Source organism: Mastomys coucha, unplaced genomic scaffold, assembly GCF_008632895.1.
Source record: "Mastomys coucha isolate ucsf_1 unplaced genomic scaffold, UCSF_Mcou_1 pScaffold15, whole genome shotgun sequence".
NCBI classification, from domain to species: domain Eukaryota; kingdom Metazoa; phylum Chordata; class Mammalia; order Rodentia; family Muridae; genus Mastomys; species Mastomys coucha.
In genome coordinates this window covers 23,686,498-23,704,756 of record NW_022196897.1, presented here as the reverse complement: position 1 = coordinate 23,704,756, position 18,259 = coordinate 23,686,498, and the positions used below count along the sequence as shown (strand labels likewise).

Here is an 18,259-nt window from a genome sequence, read left to right as displayed (position 1 = left end):
CCCAGGCTGGGGAGCAGCTGGGCAGGTTCTGTACTTTAGCAGACCGGGGCCTCTTCCCTTATACAAAGTTAAAGTGGAGCTACAGCACCTGAGGCTCAAAAGCAGGAGCCTTTGTCTCCATGCATGTCACACATCCAGAGCTCCTTCCTAGGATATGTAGCTTACAGTCTAACCAAACCTGCCAATTCTTAGGGCATTCAGAGGAAGGGACACAGCCTTGAGGGCTTGGGGGCTAGAGCCCTCTGCCTAGCCTTCTTTCACCTTCCCAGTCCTGCCTACTCCATTCCCATAAGTCTCTGGTCAGCATCCTCAGAGCACAGAGCACTGAGGTGTAACCAAGGATGTTAGAGGACCCAGTCCCACTCTCATTCCCCCAAGCTCTGTAACACTGTGGCCAGAGCCCCAACCTGGGCATCAATGATCTTCTGTTTGGAGTCTACAGCTGCTTGCATCTCTGCATGATCCTTCTTCAGTTCCTCTTCCACGGACATCAACCTGTGACCAGAGACGGAGAGTCAGGGGCATTAGGAGGAGGAAGTGAACTGCGGGGCCTGTGGAAAACCATCCTATCTATAGAGGGAACATGCTAGGCAAGAGCAGAGGCCCCTCAGTCCCCCAAGCATTGACATGGCTGGGATACCCCGTCTTGACCTCAACTCTCCATCTGCAGTTGCTCTCTGGGGCTATTTCCATTCCAATGCACTTCCAAGACCCAAGGAATGTCATGTAATAGAATCTGTGGCAGGGATATGAAGACTCTAGACCCCCTTCCATCATGCTTACTGAGGTGGTACAGGGTTTATGAAGGCATGAGGTTCAGGGGCTCACAACACCAGGAACATCACCCTAGGCTGTAACTACAGCCCACACAGCTGCTGTGGTGGGGTGTTGGTATCAAAGTGACGAGGGAGTTCAGGAGGGACAAGGTGGAGGACCTATAGGAGCTCCAGGCAAAGATGGACCCTACCAATTCCCCTCAAGTCTCTGTAGGAATCCTAATTCTTCCTAATTCTACCCAGGAACATCCCACAAGCTAGATGTGTGTGTGTGTGTGTGGGGGGGGGGAATGGGGCCATGAAGAATTCTGGAAAGGCATCTGCATCGTGGAACAACCAAATGAGATCAAGTCTGAAGGCCTTCAGGTCCCAACCTAGCAAAGCTCCAAAGTGCCTGGCATCCCACTAAAGCTGCCATGGATACAGAGATGTAAGGAAATAAAATCCATAACCAGGAGACAAACTAGTGAGAACAGCTGAGATATCCAACGAGAGAAGTAGGTGATGCTGTGAGGCAGCAACTATAGGAACATTCTACACACCGAACAGACAATCTTAAGCACGAGGGAAATAGGAAAGGTTTAAACCACAGTGAAACGCTAGAGACTTGAAGGAGCAAGGATTGACTGCAAACACTAGCACCACAGAAACACTGGTATGCCATTTTAGATCATATGTGAGCCAGGCTTAGGCACAGGCCTGTAACCCCAGCTACCTGGGAGATTGATGCAGGAGGATGACAACAAGTTCAAGACCTTTGGGCTGTAGGCAAGTTCAGGGAGAGCTCGGGAAATTTAGTAACAGACTGCCTCAAGTATAAAGGTTGGGGTGTAACTAGGTGACAGAGAACTGTCTAGCTTGCCCAAGGCCCTGGGTTCAATCCTCACCCAGGAATACAAAAATGTATATAAAGTAAAACTCAAAGAACAATGGAAAAAGAAAACAACTGTGGGGGGCTGAACAGACAGTTCCATGGTTATGAATACCTGTTGCTCTCACAAAGGACCTGAGTTCAGTTCCCAGCACCCACATGGCAGCTCAAGCATATCTAACTCCAGCTCAGGAGATCCAGCACAGCCTTGCATGCATCCATCACCCATATCTTATTATAAAATAAGATAAAAGGGAAAAAGAGAAAGAAGAAGAAAACAACGAAGGAACAGTGAAATGGAAGACAGTCCAGAGCAGCCCACTGTACCTGAGGGCAGGTGACGGGAGCCACAGAGGAAGAAGTAGGAAACAGAGCCATACACCTACAGATCTAAGTCTAACCAACCCAAGAAAACCACACTGGTCATGTTATAGTCAAACTGGAAAGTGAAATTGAAGTCAACATTTAACGAAAAGAGCACTGTGCATAAGCTTAGTGACCTGAGGTTTATCTCCAGAACCCACGGTAGAGAGAAGCCTCCTGGACACTGTCCTCTGACCTACTCCATAACTATACAACCACAACCACCCCCGCCCCACACACACACAGAGCTGTCCTATGGCCTATATACACATACCTACACACCTAGCCCTCCACATACATACATATATGCCCTTCCCCAGTAGTAAATAAAATTAAAAAATTTTTAGTGTTATGGATCCGACCTAGGGTCTTTGTATGGCAGGCAAGCATTCCAACAATGAACAAAGCTGTAGCCCAGGAAAGGAACTTTAAAACAGTAAGAGAAAAAGGAGACTATGTAAAAACAAACAAACAAACAAACAAACAAAACCAAAGACAGAGCAATGTTCCTGCCACTGTAGCCAGGGGAGGGGTCCCATCAAGCCACTGCCTCCTTCTGCAAGCCTTCACATCACACAACTCTGCTGTGACAGCTGTTGAAAAGGAGCAGCAAGATCATGTGGTCTGTAAAGCCTGGCACAATGACCATCTGCCCTTTGAGGAAGACCTGTCGACTAAAACCCAAAGCATCAGGGACATACAGCGTGGAAACCAACAGAAAGATGCTATGGAATACAGATACAGTCCAAGGAAGGCAGGAGAAAGACAGATGCTAATGCTACGTACAAACAAGAAAACAGCTATAAGATTAACAGGCTTAAAAATAATCACATTAAAAGTAAATGGCTTAAACACTCCAATTAAAAGGCAAACATTGTTAAGCAATAAACATATCTAATAATAGGAACCTGTAAAATAAACTTTGTGCACAAAGACAGGTACTACGGTCTGAAAGCTTGTGTTCACACTCAAATGTATGTACACTGAAACTTAATGGTGCTACCAGCTGTCCTCTGGGAAGTGACTGGGTCACAAGATATTTCTGTCTTCAAGAGCAGGGTTAGTGCCTTTACCAAAGACACTGGAAGGAACTTGTCTCTAAGGACATGGCACCAAGGTAGTTCTATGAAGGAGAGCTACACTAAATCTATTGACACCCCTATCTCAGGCATGGCAACCTTTAGAACTATGATCAGTACATTTCTCTTGTTTATAATCCCCTAGTGCTAATATTTTGTCATAGAAGTGGAAATGGACTGAACAATAGTTTAAAAGTATATAGGACAGAAAATGATACACTATGCTAACACCAGTCAGAGAAAGTCAGTATCTACACTAGAAATAAGATGGAGAAAAAAGAGTGTAATTAAAAAGGACAGTTTGTTAATGGTACATAATAATCTTAAAAGAACACCTACCCAGGACTAGAAAGTGTCAATGAAGCAAAAACCAACAGAAATAAACCTGGAGAATCATGATCAGATAGCTCAGTATCACTATCTCAGAAGCTGATAGAGTAACAAGCAGCAGGCAAAGGAGCAGCAAGCACATGTTAGACCCAACCCTCCTGATGATGCAAAGGGAGAGGGCCAGGCACCAAGAACACAGCGGGATGGCAAGCAGTTGACAGGTGTCATCTGTAATGAACAGAAGCCCAGGATGGGACACAACCACCAGGTGGGCAGAACAGGTGATCTGGGAAGGGTTTGTGCTGTGGACAAAACAGAAGGCTAAGGGGGAGTTCCCTGTCTACCTCACACCTGCTCAGTCCCGAATCTCACCCAATGATCAGGCTATCAACCCACACTCCTTACACACTCCTGTGAGGTAGATGCTCCAGGACTAGGACAGTGGGTGGCATAGATACTGCACTACCTGTGTGCAAACACCAAGGATGGCATGCCCACCCCATCTGGGGCAGAGATAGAGGGAAGAAAGCTAGTTACCAGAACCAACTGACCTCAGAAACTCTTCAGACAAACCAGACCCTGGAAACCTAATAGAGCCCACCCACCATACTGGCAGAGCCACCCCATCTTCCCAACCCAAACTCCTCCCTATCCACAGTGGGCCCCCTGACACACACCCAGATGTGCTGCCCTTCTCGCTGCCCTCAATGGCCTCCTCTTTGTCTTGCTTAGCATCTCAAATCCAGTTTTCCAATTCCCCTAGAACTTGGCAGGATGAGCCAGCTTCTTACAGGTGCTCCCACCGCCTCACTGCCGGGCACCAGCTTCACACTTGTCCCACAGAGGCCCCGCAGACGTGCTCACCTGCTGATAATGCCCTTCATCTGGATGTCCTTGTCTTCCTGCTGCCGCCGCAGCCGCTCCTCGCCCTCCTCCAGCCGAGCCTGGTACTCTAGCACCAACTTTTGCGTCGTCTCCTCCTGGCACTTGAATAGGGTCTCATACTCCTCCAGCTTCTTGGTGGAGATTCGCAGTTTGTCTTGCAGCACTGCCAGATCCTGCCAGCAGGCAACAAGCCATGGGCCAGCACCCAGGACAGAGAGCAGAGCCTCATCAGCCTGAGCAGAGCACAGGCTAGGTACGAGCCACCAGGGAATAGCCCAGTGACAAGATTCAATTCTGTGGCTCCCAAAAGCCTGTCCTTCCTCTCCCAGTCCAACCTGTGCAGTCAGAGCAGGGTGAAGACTCAACCCAAGCCTCAAAGACTGAGGGTTTAACTTGAATTTTCTTTTTTAAAACTTTAGGGTTTTTTTGTTGGTTTGTTTTTTTGTTTTTTTTAAATGCATGAGTTCAGAAGAGGGTGTCAGATCCCCTAGAACTGGAGTTTCAGATGGCTGTTAGCTACCATGTGTGTGCTGGGAACTGAACTCTAGTCCTCTGTAAGAGCAACAAGTGCTCTTACCTGCTGAGCCATCTGTAACCTTGAACTTTTTAGAGAAGTCCTGGATGTATGGAGGGGAGGACACTTGACAGTGCCCTGAGAGCTGGTGGCACTACAGGGAGGACATGAGGCTCAGACAAGTCCCATGAGAAGCAACTGCCCAATGAGATGAGACCCCAGGCTCCCAGGCACTACCTGAGCAGAGCAGGAGTGGGATGCAGTGTGGGCAGCAGTGGGAACGAGGGGGAGGGGAGAAGCAAAACAAGGTGTCTTGGAATCTCCAGATGTGACTCAGCCTCTGGGGAGAGGAGAGGAGGAAAGGAGTCTGTAGGAACCTAGGCCTCCTTGCTCTCTTCCTCCTCATGGCTCTGGGAACACCATGTTCCATGTCCCCAGGTTCCCTTCACATACTGGGGAAAGCAGGTGGATGTAGTGAACTGGGAATGGTGGCAGGTAGCAAATGCAGCATGGAGATGGGTTCCCTCCAAGTAGGGGACCGGGGATATTGCCACCCTGACCAAGGGGCTGCTCGTGAGTCTGCAACAGCTGTCCTAGGATTCCAGGGCTGAGGGGGAAGTGTTTGGTGGCACATCCATCTGCCTGGAGTTTGGTATGCAGGGAAAGGTGAGTACTGCCCATGGATCCAGGGCAGCTGCCATGAGACCTCAGGACTGGGGAGGGCAGTTGAAGCACATTATTGCCCAGCAGATACATGGTGAGGTGAGATCTGGAACTTCAGGAACATCCATCCCACTGGCAATATGGCTTCATCCCTTATCTTGATAACTATGTTGTTCTTCCCTAAGCCCTAGGTAGGCCTAACCCAGGGGAAGAACCTGTGCGGGTCATGGGACCCCTGCCTCTGGCTCCTTATTCCTAATGCTCTCCAAGAGTCTCTAGTGGACCCCTGGCATCTTGTTTCCAAGCCTAGCTCATTAAATGTCCAGCAGAAGGGGATCGCCTCAGCCTGTGTCCATGCTAAGGTCTTGCTGCTTTCCTTCCAGTTGTACTGACTGCAGTCTCCACATGGGCAGGGGAGTGGCATTACAGGACAGGAACGAGTGGTGTCATTCCACTAAGGGCTCTGGAGAGACCCCCATCCCAGCACTGGTGGAGGCAGCCCACCCCACCCTCCCAGCCCAGGTCCAGGTCCAGGTCTAGGTCCAGTTTTACCTTTTCTGCTTGGCTGAGCTCCTCCTTACTCCTTAGCCTATCCCTGTGGGGGGGATCTGGGCCCAGACCCTCGTCTTCTAACAACTGCGCGTTCATGGTCAAGAGCCAAGCGGCCGTGCGGTCCAGGGCATTGGGACTGACAGGTGAAGGGCCCTACGATGAAACACAGCTGTGAGAGGCTGTGAAGAGGCAGAGATGGTAAGGCAGGGATGGCCACTAGAGAGCCACAGGTGGGAAGGGAAGGACCTCTGCTGCCGGAATGCCTACTCAAGGACATGAGCCTTCTAGACAGCAGCCATAGCCAGGTGAAAACCCAGGTGGGCTCAGAGCTCTGCTGTCTGCTACCATCAGGTGCTGGGGAAGCCTGGCTATGAGATGGGCAACCTACTGCACATCAGCCTGTCTTGCTGAAGCCTGATGGAGGGTGACAGGGATGGGCCACCCTCCTGGTAACTATGTCAGGAGTAGGTTCGGCTTATGTGAGTGCTTCAGGAAGTGAGGCCAGAGCAGGACAGATGGCCGGGGGGGTGGGGGTTGGTTAGAATTTCACTAGGCATAGACTAGAGATGAATAGCAACAGTCCTTGTTTCCTGCCTGGCCTATCCCTGGGGAACTGGTAAAGGAGCCTGGATTTGCTTAAGGCCTTGGAGGTCCCAAATCCAGAAAAAGAAGTTCATATGGTGGGCCAATGGATGAGGTGGGGCAGAGCCCCTTTCAGCATGGGATGACAGCTGGGTGCAAGTGAGGTGAAATGACCAAGGAAGAGCATGACACAGACTGTGACTCCTGACAAGAGCCCCGCCCACGATGCTGACCTGCTTGTGCATAGCACGGGGCTTCAGCTCTGGGCTGTCTCCCTTGGAGGAGGAGGACTGTTGTCGCAGCCGGGTGCCAGGGCCAGCCCAGTCAGGGGACGCTGATGCCAGGGTTCCACTTGAGGGTCGTGGGTACTGTAGGGTGCTCAGCAGGGTAGGAGGTGTCCTGCCCCGGGGGGCAGGAGGTGGTGGCGGTGGCGGTGGCGGTGGTTGGTCAATCCTCCGCTGGGGACCGGCACTATTTTGCCTCGGGACTGTGGGCTGCCCACCCTTCTCAGTCAGTGACATCTGCCTCCGTGCCAACTCCCCGGGCCGCCTTGCCAGCTCCTCTGCAGCAGTGCTGAAACTTCCTAGTTTGGCAGCGGCTGCCAGCTCCTCACTATTGCTGTGAGAGCTCAGGGAGCTGTGGCCCTCAGAGCCTGAGTCACCAAGGCCACGGGGTGACAGCGGCAGGCCAGCCGCCATCTGGTACACAGGATTCTGGAAGGAGAGTGGGGCCAACAACTGGGGCCGGCCTGGTGCACCCTCGGAGGTGCCTGGTGTGGTTGGTGTTGGCACTGCCCGCCGCACTGTGGCCAATCCTGCCAGGCTCACTGGGGCTGCCCGGGCTGGCCACCCAGCCACCAGCTGAGTCGCAGGCACCTGCCCGTCAGCAGGTAGGGCATCGGGGCCCACTGGGGAACCTGTCTCCCCATCCAGTGTACGGGCATCCTGGAGGTCCACCATGGACAGGCTCTTGCTGCCGTTGGCCATCTGCAGGTCAGGCTCGTTGGCTTCTGAGTAGCTTGAGCTGCGGGCAGGTGAAGGCTGGACCCCGGAGGACCTTGTGACAAAAAACAAGTCCTTGTTTTCGGGGGTTGGAGACGGTAACCTGGTGAAATCTATCAGACTGCAGGGAGACAAGCACACACAGGGAAAGAAGGGGAAAAGAACCGTGAGTCCAGACTCATGGGCCCAAACCTACAGCACCACCATCTGCAGGCCTGGCAGCCTCAGGCAGGCCTGCAAACATGGCTGGGTGGCAGAGGGGCTAAGAGTCCCAGGGTCACTAGTGAGGTGGCTGGTCTAACCGAACTGCTCTTTAGGGATCAGCCCTGCAGATGCACTTTGGGATAATGGCTGTCAGGGTCTAAAAGTGTCCCATGGTTAAACCTAAGCCCATAGCTTGGTGTCTCTGCTATCCCTGGGTTCTGAATTTTATCACCATTTTCACAGTTACCGGGGCTCCCTCTGCCTCCCCTTCTGTTCCTAGCCAGCCTGGTAACTCTAGTGGGGGCCTAGTGAAACCTCCCCTGCCCTGCCTCCTTATGCCATCCTTTTTGAGTGGCAGGCGGGGGCTGACATTCCTGGCAAAAACAGGGTATCAGAGGAATTGTCAAGGGCACAAGACAAGCAGGCAGGTCTGAATCTGTGCTGCAGGTCATAGCCTCCCTCACTCATAGCAATCCACTTGCCCCTGCCTCCCAAGTACTGACATTAAAGGCATGTACCACCACGGGCAGCAAGAAGGAGTATTTTTTGTTTTTGTTTCTGTTTTGTTTTGTTTTGTTTTTCAAGACAGGGTTTCTCTGTGTAGCCCTGGCTGTCCTGGAACTCACTCTGTAGACCAGGCTGGCCTCGAACTCAAAAATCCGCCTGCCTCTGCCTCTCAAGTGCTAGGATTAAAGGCGTGTGCCACCACTGCCCAGCAAGGAAGGGGTATTTTTAGGAAGCACAGGTCCCGAGGAAAGGTCAGGGACTAGGGTCAGTAGTTATCCCTAAAAACAGGCTTTCTCAGCTCTTTGCTCAGGATCAACTTTGAACCCAAGAATGTCTTTCCCAGAAATGCATCTTTCCCAAAAAGCATAAGCATTTCTCCTCCAAGAAGCCTGCTCTGATTTATCTCATCTCTTTAAACTTGCTCCACACACTCTGGATCTCATGAGGCTTCTTGTGAGTGCTTGCATGGGCATCACTTCCTTCTTGATACCACAGCTGGGCTGCATGCATACCCTACTCCCCAGCACAGCTGGCAGCTCTTACCCAGAGAGATCATTCTCAATCACCATCTTCTGAAGCCCAGCTGAGACGCTGCTGCTGCCAGAGCCTGGTGTGGAGGCCAGGTCATTGGTGCCAGGAAGCTGCCCACTGCCTGGAGTGCTCAGTGCTGTGTGGACATCCCTTAGGATACGAGGCAGAGGTCCCAGCTTGGACACAATGCTCTGCAAAAATGGAAACAGGCAGTTGTCACATATGTCACAGAAATGCAGAGCCCAGCAAGTCTATGAAAGTGCTGCAAATCTGCCGTGTCATAACCCCCAGTCTCTTAGCCTCCACTTCCCTACCCAAGAGGCATCTATGGTAGCCCTCAAACTACCTACTTCATGAAGGGGGTGGGCTTGCCCCCTGATGCCTGAGCCTGTAGATAGAGGCCAGATACAGAACAGATGCAAGGTGCTAGCCCAAGAAAGGAAAGTGCCTAGGCCCAAGAGAGGAAGGCTTAGTGCCTTCTGAACCTCTGTGTCACAGCACAGATGTGTAGAGGATTCCGGCTGAGCTGAAGGAGTAGACACTACCATGCAGTGGAAAGCCCTGTAAGAAAGCCAGCAATCCCCACAGCAGAGCCACGGGGGCAACAGTTCCATTTCACATTCTTGTCACACTCTATTGCTTGTGTGACAACACTGATCATTTTCTGTACTTCCTGCCTGGTTCTGAGACCCATGGGACAGTGACCAGCATACTGGCTCAGGAACAGAGGGAGGGAGGAAGCCATGAGCAAAACTGCATCCCTGCAGTTTCAACAGCGAGAGTGTCAGTGAGAAGCTGGACTCTAGTCCATCAGTGGGTGAGATACACAGTGTTCCCACTACAGGATATTCCACTGCACTAAAAGGCCAGAGGTAGTGGTGAGGAACATGACTTAGGAAGACACCCACAATGTGCAAGGGGTTACAACGACTGTGTACAGCTAAGTTCTCACTGGAAAACAAACTGAAAAACAGAGATCCACATGTGCTTGTGCCTCACATCGTGTGAGGATGTGTCTACAAGACACATGACAAAGCCATCACCTCCAGGATGGACAAGAGGCAAGGACCAGCCCTAGCTCAGCTATCATTACTTTTGTAAAGTGATCCCTTAGCGCCCTGGAAAGCTAGGTGAGTTAAGAAGTGGTTCCTGGCAGGATACAGTGGGCTATAGTCACTGGAGATCAGCAGGGCTCCAGGCTAGGAAAGGGCTTCTTGGGCCAGGTGACTGAAGCAATGTCAGGCATGCAGGGACTAAGCCTGTCCACTGACAGCTAATGGCAATTATGGAACATTTTCTTTTCTTCCCTGAATTTGGGACCAAACTCGGGGCCTTGTGCATGCCACTGAGCTATAATCTCTTGCTCTACAGAGGGTCCCAAGTCTGATCTGACACGTGGGGGATCCTCAGTCTCCTTCCCTTCTCAGTAGCTACACAACTAAGAGCGGGGGCATTTTCAGTAAAGCAACTAAGTCAGACCCCTTTCCTCTCCCACTTAGGTAAGGAGTAAGCATTCACTTGTGTACTTGGGCAATCATAGCTGAGCACACGGTGCAGACCTGGACCCAGTACCCAGAGCAAATGGTTCTGCCCAGTGCTGGGGAGTGAACATCCAGAGAGAGTCCCACTACAAGCTAATCTGTCACACAGATAAGCCCTCCAACCTAGCAGATATACCATCTAACCCAGGCAACAGGCACCTGATCAAGCTGGCTGACAGCTTCCCAGAGCAGGGAGTGCAAGCTGGAGAGCTCCCGGCCCAGGTCTATGTAGCCCTCGAAGCCTGCTGTGTTAGAAAGGGTTTCAGGGTTGGAGATCTCCAACAGGAAGCGTTGCATGTTCGTCCACTCGTGCTCCAGGAACTGGTTCATGAATGACATGTATTCCTCTTTGCTGCCAAACCTGGACAGAAAAGGGCAGCCAAGGTGAGGGCCCCTTACCTGACTCAGATCTTATCTCCTTCCTCACCATGGCTGCTGTCAATCAAGATTCCGACAGGGCCTTCTTCTCAAGGCCAAGCCACTCTCTACCCTTTCCAGAACCAAAGTCACTAGAGTTCTCTGTGTTTCCTCTAACACTGTCCCTTATGGGTCCCTGCCTCTTTCCCTCCAGATTTGAAAGCCCAGTACACAGGTCAATTTCAGATCCATACTTGGCTCAGGTCTTTCTTGAGGTTTTAGAGTCATCAGGGACACCCCAAAGCTGGTGCCCTCCTCCGGATTTCCCTTTCTCGTGTGAAGAGACCATCATCCACTGGACAAGTCAGAGACTAGGCAGTGGTATTGCTCCCCTTCTTCATCTCCAAATGACAAGGCCTGCTGACCTGATCTTCTAGTCACCTACTATCTGTCCCTGGGCCACTGCCTCCACTCCCAGTGCCTATCACTTTTAACTGATGCCTGGCTATAGCCTCCCTCAGTCTCTCCTTCCCAGTCAAACTTTGTTCAGTGGAAATCCTTTTCAGGACCCAGAAGAGGTAAGGGCCATGTTGTGTGGTCCATCTCTGCACCATGTGGCCTTCAGCTTCCTGTAGCCCTCATGAGTTACTCCCTGTGTCTCCTAGACTCCTTTGGTACTGGGCCGTTACCATCATGCCAGCCTCTGTTCCTTGTCTGAGCTAGCTGATTGGCCTTCCCGTCTTCTCTCCCCACAAGCCTTTGCTCTCCTGAGACTCTGCATTAGTCTGGGTCCCACTCTTCTCTCTACTGGACTTGTCTCATGCCTGACCCATGTCTACAGTCAGAGCCCTGAGTTTACAGCTCACACAGACTTGGGAAAGGGCTCAGTCCACAACTGTGAATTAATGACAAGATTACCCAGCCCTGCCATTTTATTTATACTGTCTAAAACGTCAGCCAAGGGGCTTAGAGAAATGGCTCAGTGGTTGAGAGCACTTGTTGCTCTTGCAGAGGACCCAGATTCAATTTCCAGCATCCACATGGTACTTCACAGCCATCCCTTATGTAGTTTCTGGGAGTCTGATGCCCTCTTCTGACCTCTGTGGGTACCAAGCACTCATGTGGTATACAGACAATATATGCAGGCAAAAACTCACACATTAAACGATGAAATCTTTAAAAAAAAAAAAAAAGAACTTTACGAAGCCAAAACCAGCAGAAGTGCTTTACAGGCAATCATCTTGGCAGCATTAACCCAAGTGCCCAGCTACTGAGGAAATCAGCCATTCACTGCAAAGTGGAGTTAAAAGACATACGAGAATCCTTATGGCATGTTATGATAATAGGTTAATTCAAAAAAGCAGAAGGAAAAAATATCTTGTCTTCCCACCTCTGAAATCCAAAGCATACCAAAACGGTACTGCACCACTGGGAGGGTGGCTGTGGGGGAGGTTTTATTCTGAGGTAAGTGGCAGTGGGGAGACTAAGGGAGACAAAACCAAGGGCACACATGGCCCAAGTTTCTGTCCCTGTGTACTTCAAGCCTCACGGGACACAACACTTACTTGGCAAAGTTGGCCAGGTTCTGGGTGACTTTGGCGATGAGCGTGAGGGTACGAGCCGTGCGGTCATCAGGATACTCCTGAAGCAGGTTGAAGAGCGAGGGCGACATGATGGCAGGGCACAGGAAACGAAGGAAGAGGGAGGCGCTGATGAGCCGTTCACTGATATCTGGCCGGCCTCGGCTGCTACACTCCTGCCGCCATGAGGAGAACACCTCCTTAAGCTCCCGTGGAAAGACACTGCATAGGATCAGAGATGGGCCTGGGGGTCAGGTAGGGGCCTAGGACAGGACGAGGCCAAATCTGTTTCTGAGTCACATGGAACCCTGAGTTCGAACCCCAGCTCCATGCTGATGGTGGAATGAGCTCAGGGCTCTGCAGCCAAGCCAGATGACTATCTCCTAGGCAGAGATGTCTGCTGGGCAGTGCTGCCACACAATCTCAAACACTTAGGCAAACAACCAGCACAGGGTGGGCAGAGATACTGCACAACAGAGTAGACTCTCAGTGAAGGGCCCAAGTGCGCAGAGCATGGAGGCTGGCGAAACTGGCTCCATGCCAAGATCAGTAACAAGAATGCCACTACAATAGCTTCATCTTCCCCAGGGGAAACACATCTTTCTGCTCCAACAATAGGCTTCTGGGTCTAGATGCATGAAGAAAGCTACAGGGCAGACAGATTGCTGTTCCTTGGGCTCCCATTTCTGGCTATCAGGACACATCCCTCTGCCCGAATGATGTCATAGGAATCTGGGTTTTCCACAGAGCTCATAATAACTGAACAAGGAGTATCCCCAGCTAGTGAAAACACAGTCTGTCATGGACTAGCTGGGAGAGAAATAAAGCCTTCCCTGGGTGACAGTTGAAAAGGCACTAGGGAGAGCTCTCGGCTCCACTTTCCTGGGTGACAGTTGAAAAGGCACTAGGGAGAGTTCTTAGCTCCACTGAATATCTCCTTTAGGTGGCTTTCCTGCCTTTACACTGCGGGGCGGATCAGACCCCACCAGGCAGGGTGTGTGGCAATAAATGAGGTGCCTGAATGATGTCATAGGAATCTATGCATAGGCTGCCTAGCAAAATGGGGGCAGACAGTCCTCAGGTCTGGTGCTTGAGTCGAGTCGGGTGATGTCTGTCCAGGAAAGAAGTCTCTTCCGGATGACAGAAGAAACAGAGACTCCTATCCACACAAGGTCTTCTCCATGGTATAGAGGACAAAGGTTGAGAATACAGCTTAACAGGGAGATGACAGTGTGTTCTGAGGGTGCTCAAGGCTCTACAGTTGTCCCCTTAACCCAGAGGAGCATCTCATGCAACACAAGCTGAGGGACCAAGACAAGTGGGCACTACCATGAGCACTAGACACTGACACCTTCCTAAGGCCACTGTTCACCTAGTAGGCCTGCCTTTGTCTATCCATTGGGAACAGCAAACACTTTCTGTGTGACCTCTGAGCTGGTGCTCCTGGCTGCAAGGGTATGGACGATTAGGCAACATGAAGGGTCCCACAGAGGTAGGTATAAAGCTTAAGGACCTGACTATGTAAGACCAAAGGAGATGGCATGGCAAAAAGAATCAGACAAATGTGGAGATACGGCTTTGGAGCGGCTTGGGCAGGATGAGCATAGCTCTCAGCTGAGATGACGGTACAGGCATCTGGGTAGCTTCTCTCATGTGGACACAAACCCAGCACTGTGGCTGGCAGCAAGACAGGGACGGGCCCATGTGTGCTAACCACAACCAGGGTTAGCACCAGGCCAGCAAGGTGTTATAAATGCACCTCAGGAGCAAGCAGGTGCCTAGGAAACTGGCCTAAGAGAAGTTTTCCAAGATGAATCCCAGCCCCAACTGTGGCCCCAAATGAGTAGCTCATTTCTACTGTAATACCACCCCTTTCTTCTCTGTTCCCTGTTTCAGTCAGAGGACTAGCTAGTGCATGCTTAGGCATAGCCCTGCTTAATCGATTCAAGTGTGATAACCTTCAGAGACAGACAAGTGAGGAGCCATGGGAGCAGGTGCCAGGACAACAGGGTCTAGCTCCATGTTGCACAAGCGCAGACATTGGCCTCTACATGTGCAAGGTGCTCACTAGTCATAGATACAGATAAACTGCCCTTTCCAGGCAACACACACACACACACACACACACACACACACACACACACACACACACCCCTTACAGTTATTGAGTGCTTTCCTATATTTAAGAACTCAAAAAGGAGCATGACAGGAACCTGGCCGTTCAGCAACTCAGTGGAGTCAGATGCTAGCACCTGGGGCAAGAGTGGGGGAATCCTGACAAAAAAAGACAGTCAAGATGAAAGAAAGGGAGGGCTTAGGCCCCAAAAGGAGCACACAACTCCCAACAGGTGGCACTAACCAGTAGGAGTTGATGATCTTGCAGAAGGCCAGCTCGCAGCACATCTTGAGGTTGCCCTGGTGCTCAGGGAGGTCAGCGGATGAGCACTTGCTCGGGTCCACTTCACAATTTTCGTCTGACTCATACAGAGCTTTGATGAACTCACCTGCGGTCGGGTGAGCATGGAGAAGGCAATGAGGGTCTGATGAGCATTGCCCAGCCCTTGCCACCTGCTGGCCCGGTAATGTCCCCACTACCTAGTGCGTCCTGCAGGTACTTCTGGCCCACAAGTTTGAGGTATTCCTCAATGGCCTTGGTGGCCAATGTGTTCTCCCGGAAGATGAGGTGCTCATTGTCCCCACAGCGGTCCACCTCTGACATCATCAGGTCTGTTAGAAAGTCCTAGGGAGGCAGAAAGGGAGCAGAGTGGAACCTGAGCCAAGATGATGAGCTGGCAGAGCCACCGCTGTCCTTGGCTGTTGGATACCCCAGACTGACTTAGAGGGCAGATTATGAGCAGCATCACACCATGGGAAAACACTGGAGAGGATCTCAGCCGCGCCTTTCCCTTGGGCTGTGGTACCTGACAGGAAGGTAGTCCCTCCTCTCAAGCCCAAAGTTTATACGAGACCCAGCAGCCCAGCATGGGCCAGGGTTTCTGGAGCTCTCAAAACTCATTTCCATGTGCCCAACTTTTGAAGATCCTTTGAAATACAGAATGAAGACCTTGATCCAGGAGGCCAGACTGGCCAACAAAAGGAAGAGCTGAGAAACAGGCAGGTCCCAGAGGAAGCTATAGTTGGCCTCCTGGATCACATCTTGGAAAACACAATGAGCAGAGGTAAGGACCCCGGCCCTGCTGAAGCAGCACCATGACTTCTATTTAAAGCCACCATCTTCCTGAAGTTCTGTGACAGGCTCTAGACCTCAGCACTGGGGTAAGACATGAATCCTAAGAGGTAGGCAGCAGAAAACAGAAAGCAAGGCACAGAGCAGACAGACAGCCTGCCCAAGGCCCCACAACCATCTGGGGACAGGTTCTGCCTCTAAGATCACAGTGAACAAAAAGTTCACTGAGGGGGAGTCCTAGGATAGGAACTAGAAAAGCACACAGCTTAAACAGGAGGTGTCAGGACTCAGGTCTGGGACCCTCAGAGTGCAGCTACATTGGGAAGGCAGAGAGCCTGACTGAACATAGTTTTCAGCATGAGTTCTATCTGGCTCAAGAATGCCCTGTTAGTTCTACATTGTTCCTGAGACAATAACCCAGAGACATCAGTTACTTCCTATCCCTTCATCCTCTGTATGCCTCTTGGCTACTTTACATATCACTAGCTGCCAAGCCATAGCAGCCCTTGGGACTAGGAGCTACAGACATAGCAGCAGGGAAGGTTACTCTCTTCAGATGCCCCAGAATCTCTAGCCCATTACCCCTAGCCAGGCTGCATGGGCTGGAGAGCTGGTTCAGCAACTAAGAGCACTGGCTGTGATTCCCAGCACCCACATGGTGGCTCACAATCGCCAGTAACTCTAGTCCCTGGGATCCAAAGCTCTCTTCTGACCTCTGTGGGAAGCAGGCATGTATGTGGTGCACAGGCAAAGCAAAGCACTTGTACATATAGAATAAAAAAAGAAAATGTAAAAACCAGCCGAGCGGTGGTGGCGCACGCCTTTAATCCCGGCACTTGGGAGGCAGAGGCAGGCGGATTTCTGAGTTTGAGGCCAGCCTGGTCTACAGAGTGAGTTCCAGGACAGCCAGGGCTACACAGAGAAACCCTGTCTCGAAAAACCAAATAAATAAATAATAAATAAATAAAAAACCAGACTACAACAACAACAAAAACCATGCAGTACTTCAAGAGCTGGTCTAGCTGGCAACCTACTCAGCCAGCCTGGAGGCAGGCACATGGGGATGAGGGTCCTGACGACATGGAGGAAGGCAGCACTCTCCCTAAGGAAGTCCTTTGCTCTCCCCAACCCCCGTCCTTCTGCAGAGCCAGTCAGTCTAGCAGGCAATGGAGGATGCAGAGGGCAAGGGGCTTCCAACCATGGCCTCCCCCTGCCAGGGCCTCTAGGAAGAGGTTGAGTTGATCAAGGGTTCACGGAGTCTTAGAGCACTGAGCTCAGTTCACTGAGCATCCAAACCCAGTTCCATTCTTGGGCCTCCCTGACTACAACAGGCTGAGTGAGGGCTTAGGACACTACCTCAGGTGATCCCCACTCCCATCTTCATACAAGCCTTCCTTCTCAAACTATATCACTCCCTGGCCTGTTACCTCAAGGTAGCTCCTCTGTTGGGAATACCTGCCAACTGGTATCTCACTGGGTATGTGAGTTTGGGCTCACATGCTGGAAGAATCCAGGTACACACCAGCATGAGCACAGCAGGGGAGCCCACTCAGCACTACTAGTTCTGGTCTATTCACAGCACAATATGCTTTCAGGGCTTGGCACTGCTACTGGTAGAGTACAAAGTTGCCCCAATTCATGGCACAGTGCTCAATTTAGGGAGCCCATGTGGTTGAAACGGGTATACCCAAGTTCTCCAAAATGAAGCAGATCATAATAGTAACACAGATTCATCAAGAGGAGACAACCCAGTCTTCCTGCAATTGGGCACCATACTCACCTTCACTTTGCCTGTGCTCTGCAGGATGTGCACCAGAGCCGATGCCATCTCCTCCTTGGTCTTGGCACTGAGGATGGGCTCAAGGGCTGCACACAGCCCCAAGTAGTGGTTAGTGATGTGCTCAGCAAATTCCTTGTACATCTCCATAGGCAAGATGGTGATGGTCTGGTAGCGTGCCTTGATTCGGATCATGGGCCCAGGGCCTTTGCCACCCTTGGGATTGGGTGTCACCACTGGGTACCACTTCTCCACAAACTGCCGCCCAGCCACAGAGGCGGCAGGCAGGCTCACCAGGCCCAGGTAGCTGTTGCGTTCCTTTTTTTTCTTCTTATCAGTCTCCCGGTACAGATGGACAGTGACTGTGCGCAATGGTGGCAGGTTGTGGAACTCAAAGTGCTCTCCCCAGAAGACATTGTCCGTCTTGAGCTTGCCCGTGGTTCGGGCATACAGTACATCGTCCAGGCACAGTTCACACAGATACTTCTTCTTGGCTGGCAAATCCTTGGCCTCAATCACCCACAACTTCAGTATATGCTCCACACGCCGGCTGTTGTCCTGCATAAGAGGGGTCTGGGATGGTCAGTTGGGACTGTTACCTATCTACCTGGCCAGCCCAGAGCCTAGGATTCCTCTAAAATCCAGGAGGAACTTAGTGGTGAGGTGTATGGGCAAGGACAGGAAAGACACCCATGGATATGGCTTCAACTAATCTGCCCTACTGATCACTAGCTACTCACCAACATAAGCCCCCTGGGCCCAGGCTTGCTCTCCCAGAAAGCAGTACTAAAGTAGCTCTGCCTCCACGTGAGACAGGGGAAGGAAGCCATCACAGTGCTTCTCCATTACCAGCTATGGCACTAGTTCCTCAGTCTCCTGGTCTACAAAGCAACTTTAGAGATGACTGCTGCTAAGACCCCTTTTCTTTAGTGATGTCATGGTAACTGGGTCTTAACTTT

General features: G+C 51.3%; 1 protein-coding gene across 12 annotated transcripts in view; it reads right to left on the bottom strand.

Annotated features, from left to right (window-relative positions):
* Dab2ip (DAB2 interacting protein) overlaps nucleotides 1–18,259 on the bottom strand; it is a 179,422-nt gene that overhangs the window by 2,986 nt on the left and 158,177 nt on the right. For 10 of the 12 annotated variants that reach the window (XM_031370022.1, XM_031370026.1, XM_031370021.1 and 7 more), the window contains 10 exons: nucleotides 17,304–17,858; nucleotides 14,932–15,076; nucleotides 14,696–14,840; nucleotides 12,322–12,558; nucleotides 10,559–10,760; nucleotides 8,871–9,049; nucleotides 6,849–7,737; nucleotides 6,034–6,186; nucleotides 4,284–4,477; nucleotides 408–495 (listed from right to left, as the gene is read on the bottom strand). In XM_031370022.1, the coding sequence (XP_031225882.1) occupies nucleotides 408–495; nucleotides 4,284–4,477; nucleotides 6,034–6,186; nucleotides 6,849–7,737; nucleotides 8,871–9,049; nucleotides 10,559–10,760; nucleotides 12,322–12,558; nucleotides 14,696–14,840; nucleotides 14,932–15,076; nucleotides 17,304–17,858 (2,787 nt within the window). The remainder of the gene's footprint in view (nucleotides 1–407; nucleotides 496–4,283; nucleotides 4,478–6,033; nucleotides 6,187–6,848; nucleotides 7,738–8,870; nucleotides 9,050–10,558; nucleotides 10,761–12,321; nucleotides 12,559–14,695; nucleotides 14,841–14,931; nucleotides 15,077–17,303; nucleotides 17,859–18,259) is intronic. The other 2 variants (XM_031370024.1, XM_031370020.1) reach the window with 1 other exon arrangement.